This window comes from Eleginops maclovinus, chromosome 14, assembly GCF_036324505.1.
Source record: "Eleginops maclovinus isolate JMC-PN-2008 ecotype Puerto Natales chromosome 14, JC_Emac_rtc_rv5, whole genome shotgun sequence".
Taxonomy (NCBI): domain Eukaryota; kingdom Metazoa; phylum Chordata; class Actinopteri; order Perciformes; family Eleginopidae; genus Eleginops; species Eleginops maclovinus.
The window spans coordinates 3,438,810-3,456,169 of NC_086362.1; the positions used below are offsets into that span (position 1 = coordinate 3,438,810).

Sequence of the window (17,360 nt, forward strand, 5' to 3'; positions counted from 1 at the left end):
GCCACCCGGCACTAGCTCAGCGCGCTCACAACTTTACTTGAGATTGATTCGAACTGATTCTTGTTCAGGTCCCCGAGCTTATTATAAAGATTCAGTGTCTTCACTCACAACAGGACGGGGACACACACACACACACACACACACACACACACACACACACACACACACACACACACACACACACACACACACACACACACACACACACACACACACACACACACACACACACACACACACACACACACACACACACACACACACACACACACACACACACATTGTTGTTTCATTTCCCCGGTGTTCTCCAGACCCCTTTTTTTTTCCATTCCTTCGCCTCTACCTCCAAACCAGGCTCTCTTTCCACTCCCCATCCTTTGTTCTGCACCACGGGACATTATGGGCTGCTGGCTCTCGCACCTGGTAACTAAGGAAACAGCTTCTTCATTAGACAACTGAAGGACTGAAGAAGGGAGAGTCCCGTCGGGGAAACTTCATCATCGTGACCGGGTGTACGCGCTCATTCAATAAAGCCCATCTTCGCTCCACTCACTTAACACATCATCCCCCCCGAGCACATGCCCACACGTACAGTAACAAAGCACAGCAGACCTCCAGTCCAGCATTACTCTCCTTCACTCGACATGGCAGATATCCCACTTCAACACACACACCATGGGGTGGGCTATTTAGTCGATACAAATGAGAGTCCCGTAAAACACAAAGGTACATTAACGCACACTCCGCTGCTGGGGAATGGCAGCAGAGCAGAACCATGTTTGTTTAGCAGATATCAAAGTGTCAGGATTTCAAGCCTGTTGGGAGATGTTCCAGCTATATGAAGGCACGAGCCCCTTTCACACTCCCATCGAAATCAGAAAATTATCTAGCGCTACCCGGGGGGGGCTGAACGCACATGTATGAATAATTCAGAATGGACATCAAACGGACTTTACTCAGCGAGCGTTCGAGTTCAAAGTCGGTGTAATGTCCGATTGAGACGTTGGTGAAAAGAATGGCTCGTTGCCCGGAGAATTAAGGAATTAAGTTGAGGACGTTTCTATCATGTCGGCCATGAAAATCATAGAGACACAAACATCCAAGAAGGTTTTTACGCAAAGATACCAATGAAAAGGGTCTAACTGGAGAGACAATGAGATTTGGTCATTTCTTTTGGTAAGAACTGTCTTTTGAAAAACTCAGAACATTCAAGGAACAGCAAAACTCTTTGGGTGTTTACGTCCAATTTAACCTACATGTGATCACATCAAAATGGCGCCATGTCGGGGACAGAAAAATAATGGCTCATTGCCCGGTGAATTAATGGAAAGGGAGTGGAGGTGTTGATGACGTTGCTATCGTGATTGGCATACAAATTGAAGAAAAAGGGTTTCAAAAAAAGGTTGTTTACACGCAGATACAAACGCAAAGTTCTCACTGGCGAGGCAACGACATTCGGGAACTTCTCTTAGAGTAGAAACATTTAAGGAACAGCAATGTCTTAATGTCCAAATGAACATCTACGTTATCGTGTCGAATCAGCTGTCATGGACACAAAATGTCCTGCTGCGTGCTACATGTATGACATCATTTGGACCTGATGAATTATTGGCATGGGATTGGATGTGTTGACGTCATGAATGGCGTGAAAATGGAAGAAAAACCAAACACAAGAAGTTTTTTATGCGAGACACAAACGTAAATGGTCTATCTGGAGAGTCAACGAGATCCGGGAACTTCCCTTAGTAAGGGCCGACGCCAGAATAAGTAGAAACAGTCAAGGACGGACAAAAGTAGTTGAATGTTTATGTCAAGACGTGCGCTACAGCCAAGCAAAACATGAGCTCCTGATAGAGTGCTACATGTGTCAAACGTACATTGTTTAAGACAAATATTGTCCGGAGTTCATTGGCGAAAACCAGAAGCAGATGAAGAATGAATCTTTTGAACACTAGCCTTGCTCTGACTGCTATCTCTTGTCTTTCTGTCTCTGTTTTCCCTTCTCACTGCATGATATCAACAATGCTGATTACATACAATTCTCTGAACTGGAAACAGGCATTTAGAACGTCTGGAGGTATTGTTTCCAATCAATCTCTTCCATTTCTGCGGCTACCTTTTCCTCTGCGCCTGTCCATCTTCTCTTCTTTTAAACCTAGCTCATGTTTTTTCATTTGGTCTGGAAGTGGTGTGTGAGAGAGGGAGAGAGAGAGAGAGAACTAAGAGAAGGACTGATTAGGTCTTTGGGGATGCTCGTGCATGAGGGTGTGTGTGGGTGATAATGTAAAGAAGGGAGTACATGTGCTGACTTAATCAGGCAGAATGCATAGCATTAGATGCCACTGATCCCAGAGAGGGGAGAAAAAAAGGAAGTCTATTGAGAGACCACTTAGGATAGGGGGTAAAGAGAAAGCAGAGGTAAGGGAGTGATGGAGAGAGAAACCAAGGAGGGATCAAGTGAAATGGGAAGGTAACAAACGATGTAAAGAGTGACAGAGTACGGGGAAAGGAGAAGGACATAGTAAAACGAAAAGATAATGAGACATGAGAGACATGAGGGTCTCTTCATCCGGACAATTTGCAGGAATCCACACACTGCTCAACAAGCCTCCTCGCCTCACTTTATCTCCCCTCTCCTCCCTGACGTAGTATGCAGCAGAAACAAGACGGAGAGGATGTGTTTTTACCCCCTTAAGCAAACCACGAGCAATTACACCGACCACGAATGGAAAAATACACCGTCAACATCCTCAGCTGGAAGGCTGGCACCGACATGTCAACGCTCTACAAACAATAACAAGATATCTAAAGACATGAGAGAAAATATTACACAGTGTCAGAAGTCTGTAGTCACGACATTCAGAGCTCAGTTTAGGGGTCTTGGTATTCGACACTGCTTTTGTTTCTGCGCTTCATTAAGATGTTTGTTTTAGATCAGGGTGCACAATTTAACAAACTGTGTCCACATCCCGATACGATATCAGTTGTCTAGGCTCAATAAATGCTCCCAAAAAACATGATTTGAATAAATGTTTCAGAGTCAAAATAAATGACAAATGAACTTATAAATATTCAACATTATTTATTATCTCATGCGGCATTTATCCTATCGTTTACGGTATGTTTATTGTAAGCACTATTGAAATGTGAGGCGTTATCTCCTTTGTTTTATCCGAATACATATGCTAAATCAAAAGTGCTGTTTCTCCGTGCGTCCAATCTTAATTAAAATATATAACATTGACTAATTACGAGCATTTTTCCATAGATCCAGCTTCTTAAACGCGAGGCTTTCTTTCTTTGCCATGATGGTTAAATAAAGAGCTTTGTTTTATCACACCATTTTATGCAATTATTCCCCAAAACAACAATTTGAATATGTCAAGGAGGCTGCCAAGAAATAAATGCCACTTTTCATTATATTCTGGCCTTTTATAGACAAAATGATTGATTGTTTAATTTGGAAAGTGCCTCTATTTATATTCCCTTCCCTTCGTCTCTATGCATTCTGCTCTCTTGCATTTGTTGCTCCATCTTTGTTGTTAATCCTGCTCGATTGTTGCTGCCTTGAACAAGAAATTAGCATCGTGACGACCAAAGCAACATGCTCCCCTTACACACATGTGGGAGGAATGGCTGCTGGGTAAATGTGATCTCATTTGGCTAACAGTGACCTTCTCTGTTCCTCTTGATCTGAGGCCCATTGTTACAGCTCATCTGTGGACTGAACCACAATAGACCGGAGACTTCCTGGTACCAAGGGCCCAGCGGGAGGAAGTGTGTGCTTGGTACACTTGGACGCGAGAGAATCAATATCTAATGTAACATAGCTGTTATTGGGTTTATTTGGGAGTATCTGAGTGAGAAAGCAGGTGGACAGATCAATCGGAGGAAGAGGAGGAGAAAGAGATCACATCTGGCCCCAGCTGGCTACCTTCTATCTGGGCTCGTCTTTTTATCCACCTTCAAATCCCCCATATCCAACCGCTTCAAGGCAATATACACACACACACACACACACACACACACACAACTTTCATCTCCCTCATCCTGTCTGATCTGCAGACAGACTCGTCACTGACTCTTTCCATTATCTTGTCCGTGAGGTGCATCCAGCAGCTAGAAAACACAGCTAATTAACCTTTATCGAGCATCTGTTTCCATCTTTCTGCCCCCATAGGTAATCCATTTCTGACACATGGGATTAACTGCTATGCTATATGATGACACCAAGTACAGAAAATTATAACAAATAATAACAGAAGTAAGCTGTAAGAGTTGCCACAGAGACATTAGCATTTAGATCAAATGAGAGTCTGATTTTAAAGGGCTTTTAGCTCCGATTTTGGTCTCCACCAGTGCCTTAAAATGAGACAATGAGCTTAAAGGCAATAACACACTGATAATTGGTCGAAAAAATGTTTAGAAATACTAGTTCCTATCTTGAGATAATCAAATAAGTCTGCTTTAGCTTCACCAGCTGGTATCAGATGATATGGACTCCACGTTACCATCCGTAGACACCAAGATTTGGAAAGTGGGATCTGGATAATTCCACAAGCCTTCTGGTGGGATAGAGTCTGAGGTGGATTAACCATTGTGAACAGACCTGCAATCAGCCCCTCAATCCTATCTTAAAATCTCTTTTAAACCTTGGCCCGGACATGACAGGACCTCAGTGCCTCGCTTTGTGTTTCAAAGACACAGTTTCATTCACTTCAGAGACCACCGTGAGGAAGTCAGGCTCACATAGCTGGAATTCCTAAAGAGATGGCTCCGTAAGGAAAATATACCCCCGACGATTCTCAAAGACGTTTAACTGAGGGTTTTTTTATGAGGGCAAGACAGTATGTTTACACAGCTCTGGTAAAATAACTTTGGCAGGACATGTGACGGCCAATGTCATCGCTGAACTTGGGGACCTTCCTGAAAACAATGATGTCCAAGAAGAACCACTCGCTTTGCTCGACCACATTGCCTCAGGGTAGTGTTTCCACCAAAACCAGCAGCCCAGAACCTTACTGTGATGAATCTCAAACATACACAAGTCAACGATTTATTAAATTGCACAAAATAATACAATACCTACACATTTAAGACTATCTGACTGGCTGATGTGGCTATACTTTGAGCGCTTCTGTATATATTGAGTTGTTTTGTGTTGAAGTCATGGGTTAAGACAGCTCGATTGCTAGAAAGTTGGTCAAAACAAGAGTCGAACTGCATTGTTTGAAGTTAATGAAAGGTAAATTGACATGCTAAAACCACAATTACCACCCATAATAGTATTTTAAAAGAGAAAAGCCTTCATTTATTTGTCTGTCTTTTGTCAAACAACTCAATTCCCTGATCTGGTAAAAACACTGTATGTATCGTGATGTTTTGCATGATCCGAAAACTTCCGGACAGAACTTTCTGGTTTCATCCCTGAACGGGTCAGTGGTCAACAACACAACACAACAACACCTTTGTTGCCTGCAGGGACTCAATATTTTCCTCAAGGACATTTCCACAGGTTGGATTCCTGCCAACAAGTGTGGGGGGGGGACTTGAGTGTCGGCATCCAGAAGAAGGACGACGTTCCTAACTGCTCACCCACCCTGTGGCTCCAATCACTCCGAGGGGGGGAATTGAGCTTATCAAGGTTTAATAACGCTGCTAACGGACGAAAGGTAGCGCCGCCGCAGAGACTGACCTTCATTCAAAATCTACACAAGCACCGGACGTACACACCGGCAGACACCACACAGGAGTGCAGCCCCAATCTGTTAGAGATTAACGCTCCGCAGTATCAGCACCTTGTCTGGCTTGTTCTACTAATCTCCTGCTCTCCTCTGTCTGTTCCTGTGTTAGGGACTGAGTCAAAAGAGGATTCCCCATCCACCCGTCGACCCCTCCCTCGTTCTTATTCCCCTCTCAAATCCTTCTGATAGCAAGGATTGTAACAGAATTGTAATCCTGCTAAATTTGAAGCCTGTTTTCCTTTCTTGGCTTTACATTCACACTGCTTTTTGATAATACCCATAAAAAAAGAGGGTGGAAGAATAAGAAATGTGTTGTAGTGTTGTCGGGAAAAACACCTTCTAAGACTAGTTTTCAAATCAAATTATTTCTATGATAACTTTGCTTCCAATAAAGTCAAAGGCACAGCAGAGGTTATCCCATTGATCTGTTTTTATGTTGATGTTTTCAGACGACTTCACCGGGGATAAAACAGTGATTTGACTGACTGCCTCGGGGCAGCAGCAGATTAACAAGTAGCATTTTACGAGCCACAAACCAATCATTATTTGATTCTTGTGCGGTTGTTTGGTGAACAGAAACGACAACAGCTAAATTGTGTTGTCTGCTTTTTTTAAAAAAAGACAAAATAAGCAATTATGGACAGGAGGAGGTAACAGGATTATTAAATTGTCTTTGTGTATTGTCAGTACGACATATTGAGCAGAACTTGGAGACGTGCGGAGAAAAATGATCCCATCCTAGATTTAAAAACTGAGGATCAATGCTCGATATCCGCCAAAACTCGCAGATTAGGAAAAAATCTGTTGCTTATACTTTGAGAGAATTATCCAATCAATGCAAAAGTCGGAGAGGAAAGATGGGAGGATGGATGAGATGATAAGCAAGGAAAGTAACGGATGAGGAGAAAACGAAAGAGAGGACGGTTTATAAACTAACCTTTCACCAGAAGTTGTCTACTCATAAACTGTGGCTTTAATTCTCCCCTTGATGACTTAACTAACATTGGATTCTCCTCTGTCTCTCCCAGTCACACAGGAATATTTAAATGAAGATATTTAGGGACAGCCAAACTATCTCCTCTCCAACTGCCATGTTTTCACGGGGGGGGGGGGATTCTGGAAAATCAAGTGAATAGGATTGAAGTCTCGGCGTGTTCGTCTCTGCACAAATGTCTTGGGGGAACGTCTAGTCGAACATCTTTTGTGTCAGAAAAAAAAAATAGGAAAGTGACGCCGGCAGAGACAGGAAAGACATGCACGCAGGTAGACGATACGGGAATGAAAAAAACAAGCAGATGAACCCAGCCAAAGGCTCCTGAGAGAACACGGCTAAAAATAACCAGACATCAGAAGGGGAACAGAAGTACTGAATGTTCTCAAACACAGACAAAGCCTATTTAAAACCATGCACTATCATTACTTATAATACTCAATGGGTGAAATGGCTGTGTGGTGTTCCCTCTGAAGTGTACAGTACATTGGATTCATGTGGGCGGGGGGATAGCCTTTGAGAGAGACACTTAACCCCAACTAGTCTGATGAAGTTTCCCCTGATATGTAAATGTCAAACTCATTTTACCACACTTTGAGATCTAGGACAGCAGACGCTACATAATAGATGACGGTCCCACAAGCTGGGTACAAAATTAGCACCATTTACACGGTAGAATATGCAATCGGCTAGCAGACTTGCCTCATCAACCACATAAAACAACCGTAATCCATAAGCCCTGCCAACTAGCTAGTTAGCTAACATGCATCGTTAGCAAGGTATACAATTCATAATGTTGATGTCAATCTTTTCTCTGTCTACCTTTTGAAGAAATGCGTAAAGTTAATCATTTTGCCAAGTAGAAAAGACAACGCTTTATTTATCGTTAGCTTTGGAAGTTCTTATGCCCCCAATAGTTTCTCAATGAGGGGAAGTGTGAAGAATTATGCTCAAGAAATGTATTTACTTTGGGATTTCCCAGCACTACCATGACTAATATAATGCAATGCAGCCAGCACACTTCAATACCAGTACATAGAAGGATTATAGTAGCGTTACAAATATCTTTTAGATCCTACAACTCCAAATGTGCCCCTGCTATTTGTTCAATCAATCACTACATGGACGCAATAACTATCCCAGATTCACCGACTGTGTTTGCAGTTGATCCCTACACACTCAAAACACTGAAGCACTCTCACAGGAGCCAGATACACCACTGCAAGTCATCCCTCTTCCCACACACACACACACACACACACAACACTTCATGGGCAATCCCTTGGGCTTGACTTGAAACAGACGTATCCAGACAGTGAGCCTTTTTCCTGCCTGCTAGTCTAAACGGGGCCTATCTTGGTTCTGCAGACAGGGAGGGGCTGTCCCGCTGTCTTTAGATAGCATTACACTCACCAACAATCACTTAAGACACATGTGCCCTCCCCCCCACCATGTTACTAACCAGCTACACCCAGGGTTATCAGGCCTGGGATCAATTCAGGACAAATGGCAGGAAATGACCGTGTGTACTCTTAAACGTCCTCAAATCATAGTGGACCTTTTTTCACTTCCTTGTACAATTCCTTTAGAGGTATTCAAATGGTAGTAATAAATCACTCCATGTGTGTACACTCTGTAATTAGATTGCAGAGAAATAAAGACAAGTAACAGAATGGCAGGAAATCAAATAGCTAACCATGGGGAGGAATCAAGACTTGACAGCATGCTTATTGATCTTCAAAGTGGAACTGAAGTTTGGACTCTTCACGCTCTTCTTTAAAAGCATAATAACCTTTGATAATACTGAAGCTATTGTGTGTGTATTTTCATTTTTCGTAAGAGATTAAAACTGAAATAGAGTGGAAATACAGTCTAAAAGTTTGCCTTTTTTATGGAGAGTTTCAAGGAAAAGGGTTTGACGGACATTTCAGAGCCAAGGTTGCGTTATATTCCCGTTGAGCCAATAAAAGTTGGTACAAGTGGTGGAAATATTTTCACTCCTCAACCATTCAAGGTTTCAAGGTTTATTGGTCATATGCACAGCATATACAACGTATATGTTGGCAATGAAAATCTTATATCCCATGCTCCTCCAACAACTCAACATACATGGTGCGAATAAGATAAATAAAATAGTGCAAAAAGAGAGAAGAATATTTACAATAACAACAATAAAGATTTGAGGATGTGAAATATATACATATGTGGAATACATTGAGAGTATTTAAACACTTTACTCTGTTGAATGAGGAGGTATGGACAGATGCATATATTACGTGTAACAGATGTATATGGCAGGTTCGACATAGCATTGACGTTGACCTTTAAGAAAAAAGACATATCCCTTTAAACTTGCAATATTTAGGATGATCAATTATGCCATCAACTTAAAGCTAGCAAGCTAGGCTAACTAGTTAGCACTGATTGATGACTCATCTGCTTTGATGTTGTTTCAACACCTTCTTACTAATTGTGGGCTCCTGCACACTCAGTGGAGGGTCTGTGTCATGTAACAGAAGGGAGGGGGTCTAGACAGCGTTATCCGTCTCCTTTTCTCGGGTACATTGGTGGTGCTGACGAATAACAGATTGTCAAGACTCACAGCAACAGGTGGTCCTAATTATTGTACAGAGGAAATGTTTGTTTTGCAACTTTGAAAAAAAATACCAAAGCAACACAAGTTATGTACACGTGAACTAAGAACAGATCCGTCAAGGTGACCCAGGAGCTCCTGTCTGAAATAGAGCTGTAAAGTATGGGCACCGGCTCACTGGAGGCTGAAACACAAACCACATAAACCCAAGCTCAATAACCTTGTGTAAACAGCGGCTCCGTCTGTATCCTAAACTAACCCAAAGACACACTGTGGACCAGACTGAGCCTCTCAAAGTGTCGGACTACTCTAGCACCACATCAATTTGTCATGCAAGTGTAACCTAGTTCTAAAGTTTGGCTAAAAATGGCATGACACGACATGCTTTCAGAGGACCTGTGGGCCCGCAGCTCAGCAAGATGCTAAAAACAAAGTGGCGTGTTGGATTAAGCTTTCATTACCGTAGCTGCTATCCAGTAAAAATACCTAAAAAGCTATTGCTAAGACTTCACGTTGGTTGGTGGGTACCAGATAAATGGTCCTTTTGAGTTTTGGGAGGTCCTGTTATAGAGCTCCTGCAGATGATGTCATATATGCTGGTCACGTGACGAGATACGACAGGGGCAGCCATTTTGGCAGTCATCGCGGCAGTAAATTGACAGGCACTGGCAGACTGTCAAGGATGGTGGATAACTGCTGTGCACCAGGTTGCACAAATAGGCGTGGGAAAAAGAAAGGTGTATCGTATTATCGCATTCCTAAAGACGCGGAGAGGAGGGAGAAGTGGATTGGAGCGATTAAAAGAGCCAGGAGCCTTCAGAAAAAGACTGAAAGATGGGACCCCCCGGCCGTTGGCTTTCGCTTATGCAGTGATCACTTCATATCAGGTGGGTGAAGGAATACAGTACAATGCTACAAAAAGTTTCTGGTCAGTTTAATTAAATTTAATTAGTTTAATTTAAGAAGTAGCACCCAGTTATTATAGCTAACGGACACTGTGATGTCCCTTTTTAACTCAACAAGTGTGGCTCTGGCGCAGCCTAGCCAGTTAGCAAGTTAGCTTGTAGCAAGCTAGTGGTAAACAAACCCGTGTTGAAATATTCCTTCTTATTTTGTAGGGAGAAAGAGTGATAATCCGTTGAGTCCGGATTTTATCCCCTCAATTTTCGATTACCTTCCATCTCCAGAGAAGAGGAGACATAAAACGAGACTGGAGGTTTTTAACAGAAGGCAGAAGGCTAAACTGCACAAAGTAGAGCAAGTTACAGATGCACTGCAGTAGCTATCCAAGCTAAAAAACATGCTAACGTGACACTTCCGTAGCTAGCCAAGCTAATAAACAAACAATGCTAACGTGACACTGCCTATCAAACTGGAATAATTTAATACTTACCCTTGCAGTGATGATGCCGAAGTTTTTGGATGTAAGACTCCACAGTTGAATGTTGTTTACGAAGCCGGACTGACACCATTTGTAAGCCTCCAAGCTTTTGTACGCTCTGAGGGAGTCTCCTGAGTACACTGATGGAAAGCTTACAAGATAGCTGTGGATGTCTGCGTAGCGCAAGTCGGGTACATCGTCTTCAGAGCAGGAGGTTATGCTCTTGAAAAGCACACCGGGTGAATTATATGGGTCGCTTATATTTAATCTCTCTAATTTTGTACTATAAAGCCGAATTTCACTTGAATTAAAATGAGAAGTATACTCGCTCGGTAAGAAAACACTGGCACCGGTGGTCATGTTGACTGCCAAAATGGTGGCTCCCAACCAAAAGTCACGTGACCGCAGGAGCTCTATAGTAAGACAAACAAAATCTACCAGGAAATGGTTATAGACTTTCAAATATATTATAGACAAAACCAGATTCCTATTCTGTGTCAACGTCTGCAAACATGACAGAAGTATCGTAGTATTAATCGAATCATGTGCAAGTCAAGTATCTGCGTCCACAGCAAGGTTAGAGTATTTCTGGCCTCTTGCGTTGTTGCTACCTGTGAAATAAACAGCCCAACAAGTGATAGACATGGCCTATTCATAGCAGCGGCCAACAACACGGCAAAAGGGTCAAACGTGTCAAACATTTCCTGGCAACAAAATACTGCGAACAACAGAGGCAACCACGACTGCTTCTCACTGCCCAATAAACAGCAGGCTATGTTTGTGATTGGGAAGTTCTCTCTTCAACTGATCCTAACCTCCGGGGGATCGAAGAGGAAGGTCAGCTGAAGGAAAACACTAAAAAAAAAGGGGGGGGAATCTTTATGTTGTTCTGAAATCTTGCCATTTACCCCACTTTCTAGAAAGGTTCAAAGTGTGTACAGAAAGCAGGTGTTTATCTCTTCAGGCCCAACAAAAAGGCCTGTCACTACAGTAAGGGGCAAGAAATGGAAATGGAGGTATTGGTGCGCTTTTCTATACAAGAACAGTGACATTCTTAGTTGTGCAAGGAGGTTTAAATCCTGTCAAATGGCATGTTTCGGACGGAGAACACAGATGGTTTCGAAGGAGGCGCGAAGAAGGCCATCAACAACACATCACGTCGAAACAACCGCCGGTTTGGGACTGCAGCATCACTTTACCAACATCACCTCCTTCACAGCTCCCTTTGTGACTCCAACGTCTCTCACATTACGACTAGCGAGTGTCTCTCATGTGAAGTCGAAGTGTGAATTGCTCACAGAGGTTAAAGTGCTGTGAAAACTTCCCCCGACTGGTAATTCAGATAAAGGCGAGGGAACGGTTCTTCTCGTAGCTTTTCATTATTAAAAATTCCATTCTCTGTATTACTTGGAAGCTTCATTAGGGTCTTATTCACTACTTCTAAAGAAAACCAGCATAAACAACGGTTGTAAAAAAAACAAGATGACTGCAGCCGATTTCACCATCCAACTTCCCCCGTCAACTTAAGTCCATTTAACACAAGCCAGTTGGCTGGTTTGCTGCCATGACAACAGAGTGCCTGGTGGAGGGGAAACTAGACGTCAGTTTAAATGTCACAACTTCTCTCTTAACAGCGGTAAGACGGCGAAACAATCAGCGTTTCAATGATGCCCGAGTGGAAAGAAGTGGCCTCCTGTGTGTGTGTGTGTGTGTGTGTGTGACACAGCACTCTGCTTATAAAAAGGCTGCTTTAAACACACAATAACACTCACCTTGAGGATCTGAAAACTGCAGACGTATTCCGACATATCTGAGCCCCCCCCCTCATTGATTTTTATGCAATAATTTCAATAAATGAAAGCGCTATTCAAATCTGATGGGTTTTCTGCCGCCTCCTCACAGGCTGGGGGGTTAATTGAGGTGGATGGTCTGAGTCATGACACCAAATGGCTTTAAAAACAGCACTTATTTTTGCCGGTGGTGCGTGATTGATAATGCAAAAACAATCGGACCCACGAACCCCCTGCATGCTGTGAAAGGCTTCTGTCCGGGCTACTCACTCATTCGGGTCTACAGTAGATGCAAATATGCTGGTGAGATCATTCACAGCTTGCTGTCAAACAGTCACAGCTGCTCGTGGTAAAATCGTGCCGTGGGAAGAGCTATAGAAAAAGATTGTGGTTGTGTGTGTGTAGGTGGGTGGGTGGGTGAACTGTGTGAAAGGTAGACAAACACACAAAGTTTTCAACAATAACTCTGGTTTCGAGAGTCTCTCAGGTTGATCTACGTTTGTCTTTTATGATTCATAAATGGCTGTACTGGCATATATTTCACCAACCAGTGGCTGACTCACAATAGCTGGCTGGTTGGCAACTGCCCCTTAAAGTGAGTTCAAACCTGTAGCATCTTGTGTCCAGATGTACCAACAATGAGCCAATATCCAGTGAAGGAGGACTGCAGTTTGGCCCTGGTTTATCAATGCTTCTTGATCCACTTCTTGTTATTAGGTTTTACTTTACTGGCTGTTCCTGAAAACAAATTTACAGACATTCTGCTGCAGAGTTTGCCAGTTGTTAGGTAAATCATCATGGGTGCAGATTTAAAGACTTTTGTAACAATTGGCAGAGGCCAACTTAAATAACGAATACAATCAACACTGAAATGAGAGGTTCTGATTGGTTGGACATCTGCATCATAAAGGGCCTTTTTGTAGATGTATAACAAAAAGAAAAACGAAGGTCATTGTTACAACTGCCACCACTACAACTGAATATGTTCACAGTTTGGAGAGGTCTTTCAAAGATGTATTCTATCCGTCCAGATTAAAAAAAGGTTTCCCACAAAAGAACTAGAATTTAAATCCAATAATTCATTGGTGAAGAGCTGTTGTGCTTTGCTGGATGTCGGTTTGAGTCTGCTGTACTTGAAATACATTTGGGTAAAAATGACATAAATGGTTTTGGCCTGGAGAGATATTTTATCACTCCGCACAAACTGAGGACATCTGTGATATAAAAATACCCTCGTTAATGGTGGATTATGGTAAAAAAAAATGACCTTTCGTTTACTTCTATTGAAGAACATTGTTATCTGTTTATTGGATTGTTCAGTTCTGTGGAGATAGGGGAGGAAAACAACGTCTTCTCCCAGAACTCAAGGGTTGAGTTATTGACGGTCATTCATTCCGGGGTTTTGAGTATGCCTTTAAGTGGGAATAAGGTCAACTGAATGACTGGCAAACCATCCCCACCTACCTGGCTGCCTGTGTTCATTACATTATAGGATGTTTGGATCAGCTGGTCGACTGAGTGATGATCGAGCGCTGCCCGCCAGCCTCCTCACAAATTGACTTCCTGCCTCAGTGAATGACGACCTCCCCTATAACTTGCCTTTATCCCCGCCTCCCTCACAGTCCCAACGACACAATGAACTTGACAGCCCTGATGTTACCTTCACGGGGGAATCATCAACCCGGACAAACAACATGACAATCCCGCCTTCATGCGATGCACTGACCGCCCCACCCTCGGCGACACCGAGGTCGTCGCTCTCACAGAGGAATCAATATCCTGCAATGATTAAGCGTGGCGTATTGGCAGGAAGAATCTGGCCAAGTTCACAAAAGGGAGCGGAGACAATGCATGAGTTTTGTTGAACGTCAGCAGCTGAGCGAGCGGAGGAGGAAGAGGAGGAGGAGGAGGAGTTGACGGATGTTAGGCAGCTGAGCCGAAGCATCGATCAAACATGTGCAACCCGGCCCACAAAAGAGGCTGGTTCCCGGAAAACAGAACTTCAGCACATTTCTCCCCGGTAATGTCAAACACAAGCTTAAGAATTATGACTCATTCTTATTTTTAACGTTTCCTGTCTTGCATTCATCCCTTTTGTTGGGATCCCACTCGCATCGTTTGTCACCTTCAACATGACTCAACGAGAAATTAATCCACTCCACCAGCAAAGCAAAATGTGGAATGACAACCAGGAGTGTACAGGAATAACAGCCGTGGGTGAGACGCAGGAATTTGCGGTATGTAAAAGAGATTTCCTCAAAATACAAACAACGCCCACCATGGAAGGAAACGTGATGAATCCTGAGCTCTGTGTTTGTCTCTCCTTGGTTATAAAGGTGAACCCAGGTGTGACGACAGACCTTCTCTCTGTCGCTTACGTTACTAGTGTTGTAATCTTTGTGTGTCCCGCCTTGATGTCTGTCAAACAGGAACCTGTTATAGGACTTTTGTTACTGAGCCAGGCCCCAAAACACAATATGCTGGAGATGAATCACATGATTAAATTCCTTATCCATTACACAAACCCTGTGTAAAAATAGACATCCCGTCACGTCCCTATATATAGGTAAAACAATGTTTGCTTTTTACACTTTGGGATCATTAAGGACCTTCTATCTTTCAGGTTTTTACCATTTTGAGTAGAGCTGAAAAAGAGCTGTAAAGGTTAGTCGACCTAGATAGAGTCTTTATTGATTACTGATAAATCTTCCATGTTATTTTTAGCAGAAATGTCTGTCTTGTCCTGCTTTTCTCAGTTTATAAATCACAATAAACTGAAAATTGTTGGATTGGAATAACAAAATAAGACATCCCCTTGGACTTTGAGGCACTGGGATGTACATTTCTTTAAATACTTTTGGACATTTTGGATATTAGACGATGAATCGATGTATATAGACAATAATGACATAAGAATAATAATTAAAATCACATTATTTAAAAATGAAACTAATCGTTAGTCCAGCCCTAGCATTGGGGACTGTGTTTTTAAGTGAAGAAAATCAATACATTTAATAACGCCATTCATTAATCCAAGCTTTAATTGGGTAGTTAATGAGACTTGGCTGATTTTCCATAAATTAATGACATTTTTTGGCTTTGGAAGCTCAAATAAAACTTAAACCAAAAGATTAATACAAAATGAAAAGATATGTTATACATATATTGATAAGAGGCAAATGTGTCCCTTGTTCCTTCATTCCACACACAGTTAACTGGCTGTAAATGAGCTAAACGTAAGGCAGCATCAAGGGATTTGCATTTAACAAACCCAGCCTGTCCAACCAGCCAGCTGAGTCTGTGAAGGAATGTGTGTAAGTAGAGAAAATATATCTATTCACATTATTCATATGTTAGTTTTTCATTGGGTAGTTAATGAGATTTGGCTGATTGTCCAAAAAATAAATAACATCTCTCTGGGCTGAAATAGGAAACTTAACAATGGATTGATAAGAAGGTGTTTGCATTCAACACAAACCCAACCTGCCAGGTAGTGTGTGCAGGAATGTGTGTGTGTGTGTGTGTGTGTGTGTGTGTGTGTGTGTGTGTGTGTGTGTGTGTGTGTGTGTGTGTGTGTGTGTGTGTGTGTCAGCGTGCTGTGGTATGTCTGCATTGGACGCCTTGCTGACAGTATGAAAGAGGAAATACTCACAGTCAAGGTGTTTCTTTTTGGGTCCACTGACTTCATGCGTGGTGGCTTTGCACACAGCCTTGCTGATAGCAGAGCCGGTCATGCTGTGCTGGGCTGCTGCGATCCGATCCGTGATAGATTGGCCCGACATCTCTGTCTCTCTCTATCCTTCTGCCTTTTTTCTCCCCTTCCTCAATCAGCTAAAATAGCACAATAACGATCCGATCAATGGATCAACTCCCTGCGGAAAACAACTCAACGTGACTTCACTGTCAAGTGGAGGTAAAGGGTTGCGATCAGACACACTGTTGTTTAGTTTCAGGTGTGCAGGAATTTCAGATCACTGGTGGCACAAAAAAACCTGCAACTACAAGATGATCTGCAGGAAATCTTAAATTTGTTTTTTAGTTTCAGCTGTGCAGTAATGTCAGATCACTGGCAGAAAAAAAAGCAGATTATTTTAACTTGTTTGGCAACACTTTGTCCTATCTAATCTAGTAAACACACTAGTCTGTGTTAGCTAATGTTCCCAGTGCAGTACTGGAACCAGGAGAGAGTCCCACTGTGGGATTTGTAAACACTGGAAATTACTTTCTGGCCACAAATAAACATAGCTAACTGGCTGGTTTAGTAAATCTGTAATTTTCACAGATAGTTAAGGAGACAACAACAAAAAAGTAATCCGTATGAAATCACAGTTTGGAGATCAACAACAATCTGGACGATCCAAAAAAAAAAAAAAAGAAAAGATCTTGAGTTCCTCCTCCACGTCAACTTGTTAGCTTGGATTAGTTAGCTCTCACTGGTTGTCGCTTGGCAAAGTGTGTGTTAAACCCTCCTCCGGGCGAGAAAAGTCATTCACAATGGAGCACCACATTGTTTTGAGTTTATACCAGGTGACTGTGTGGCTGACAGCCGGGACAGGTGCAGTTTCTCCCGGTTGAGAAGAGGAAAAGGTGTTAGCCGAGAAGCTAGCTTAAGCTAACCTGCCAAAGAAGTGACTGTTGAGCCGTTAATTTAAAAGTTAAAAATGACAGCTCCTATTAGCTCGGTTCTTCCCTTTCACTGTCCAGTTGGTGTTGTCCTCCAACTACAGACTCCTCCACGGTACCGGCTTCCTTTTTCTCCACCCGTCCTGTCCTGTGTTTCTGTCTCTAAAAGTCTCTCCAGTGGTTTCTCTTTACGAACTGAACTGCTGCTTGCTGCTCTGCTGCCGGACAAAATGGCAGC

General features: G+C 42.6%; 1 protein-coding gene across 8 annotated transcripts in view; it reads right to left on the minus strand.

Annotated features, from left to right (window-relative positions):
* Positions 1-17,353, minus strand: part of si:ch211-200p22.4 (phosphatidylinositol-binding clathrin assembly protein) — a 68,824-nt gene extending 51,471 nt beyond the window's left edge. For all 8 annotated transcript variants that reach the window (XM_063900370.1, XM_063900366.1, XM_063900365.1 and 5 more), the window contains exon 1: positions 16,152-17,353. In XM_063900370.1, coding sequence (XP_063756440.1) covers positions 16,152-16,281 — 130 coding nt within the window. In that variant the 5' untranslated portion in view covers positions 16,282-17,353. The remainder of the gene's footprint in view (positions 1-16,151) is intronic.
* Between the last annotated feature and the right edge of the window lie 7 nt (positions 17,354-17,360).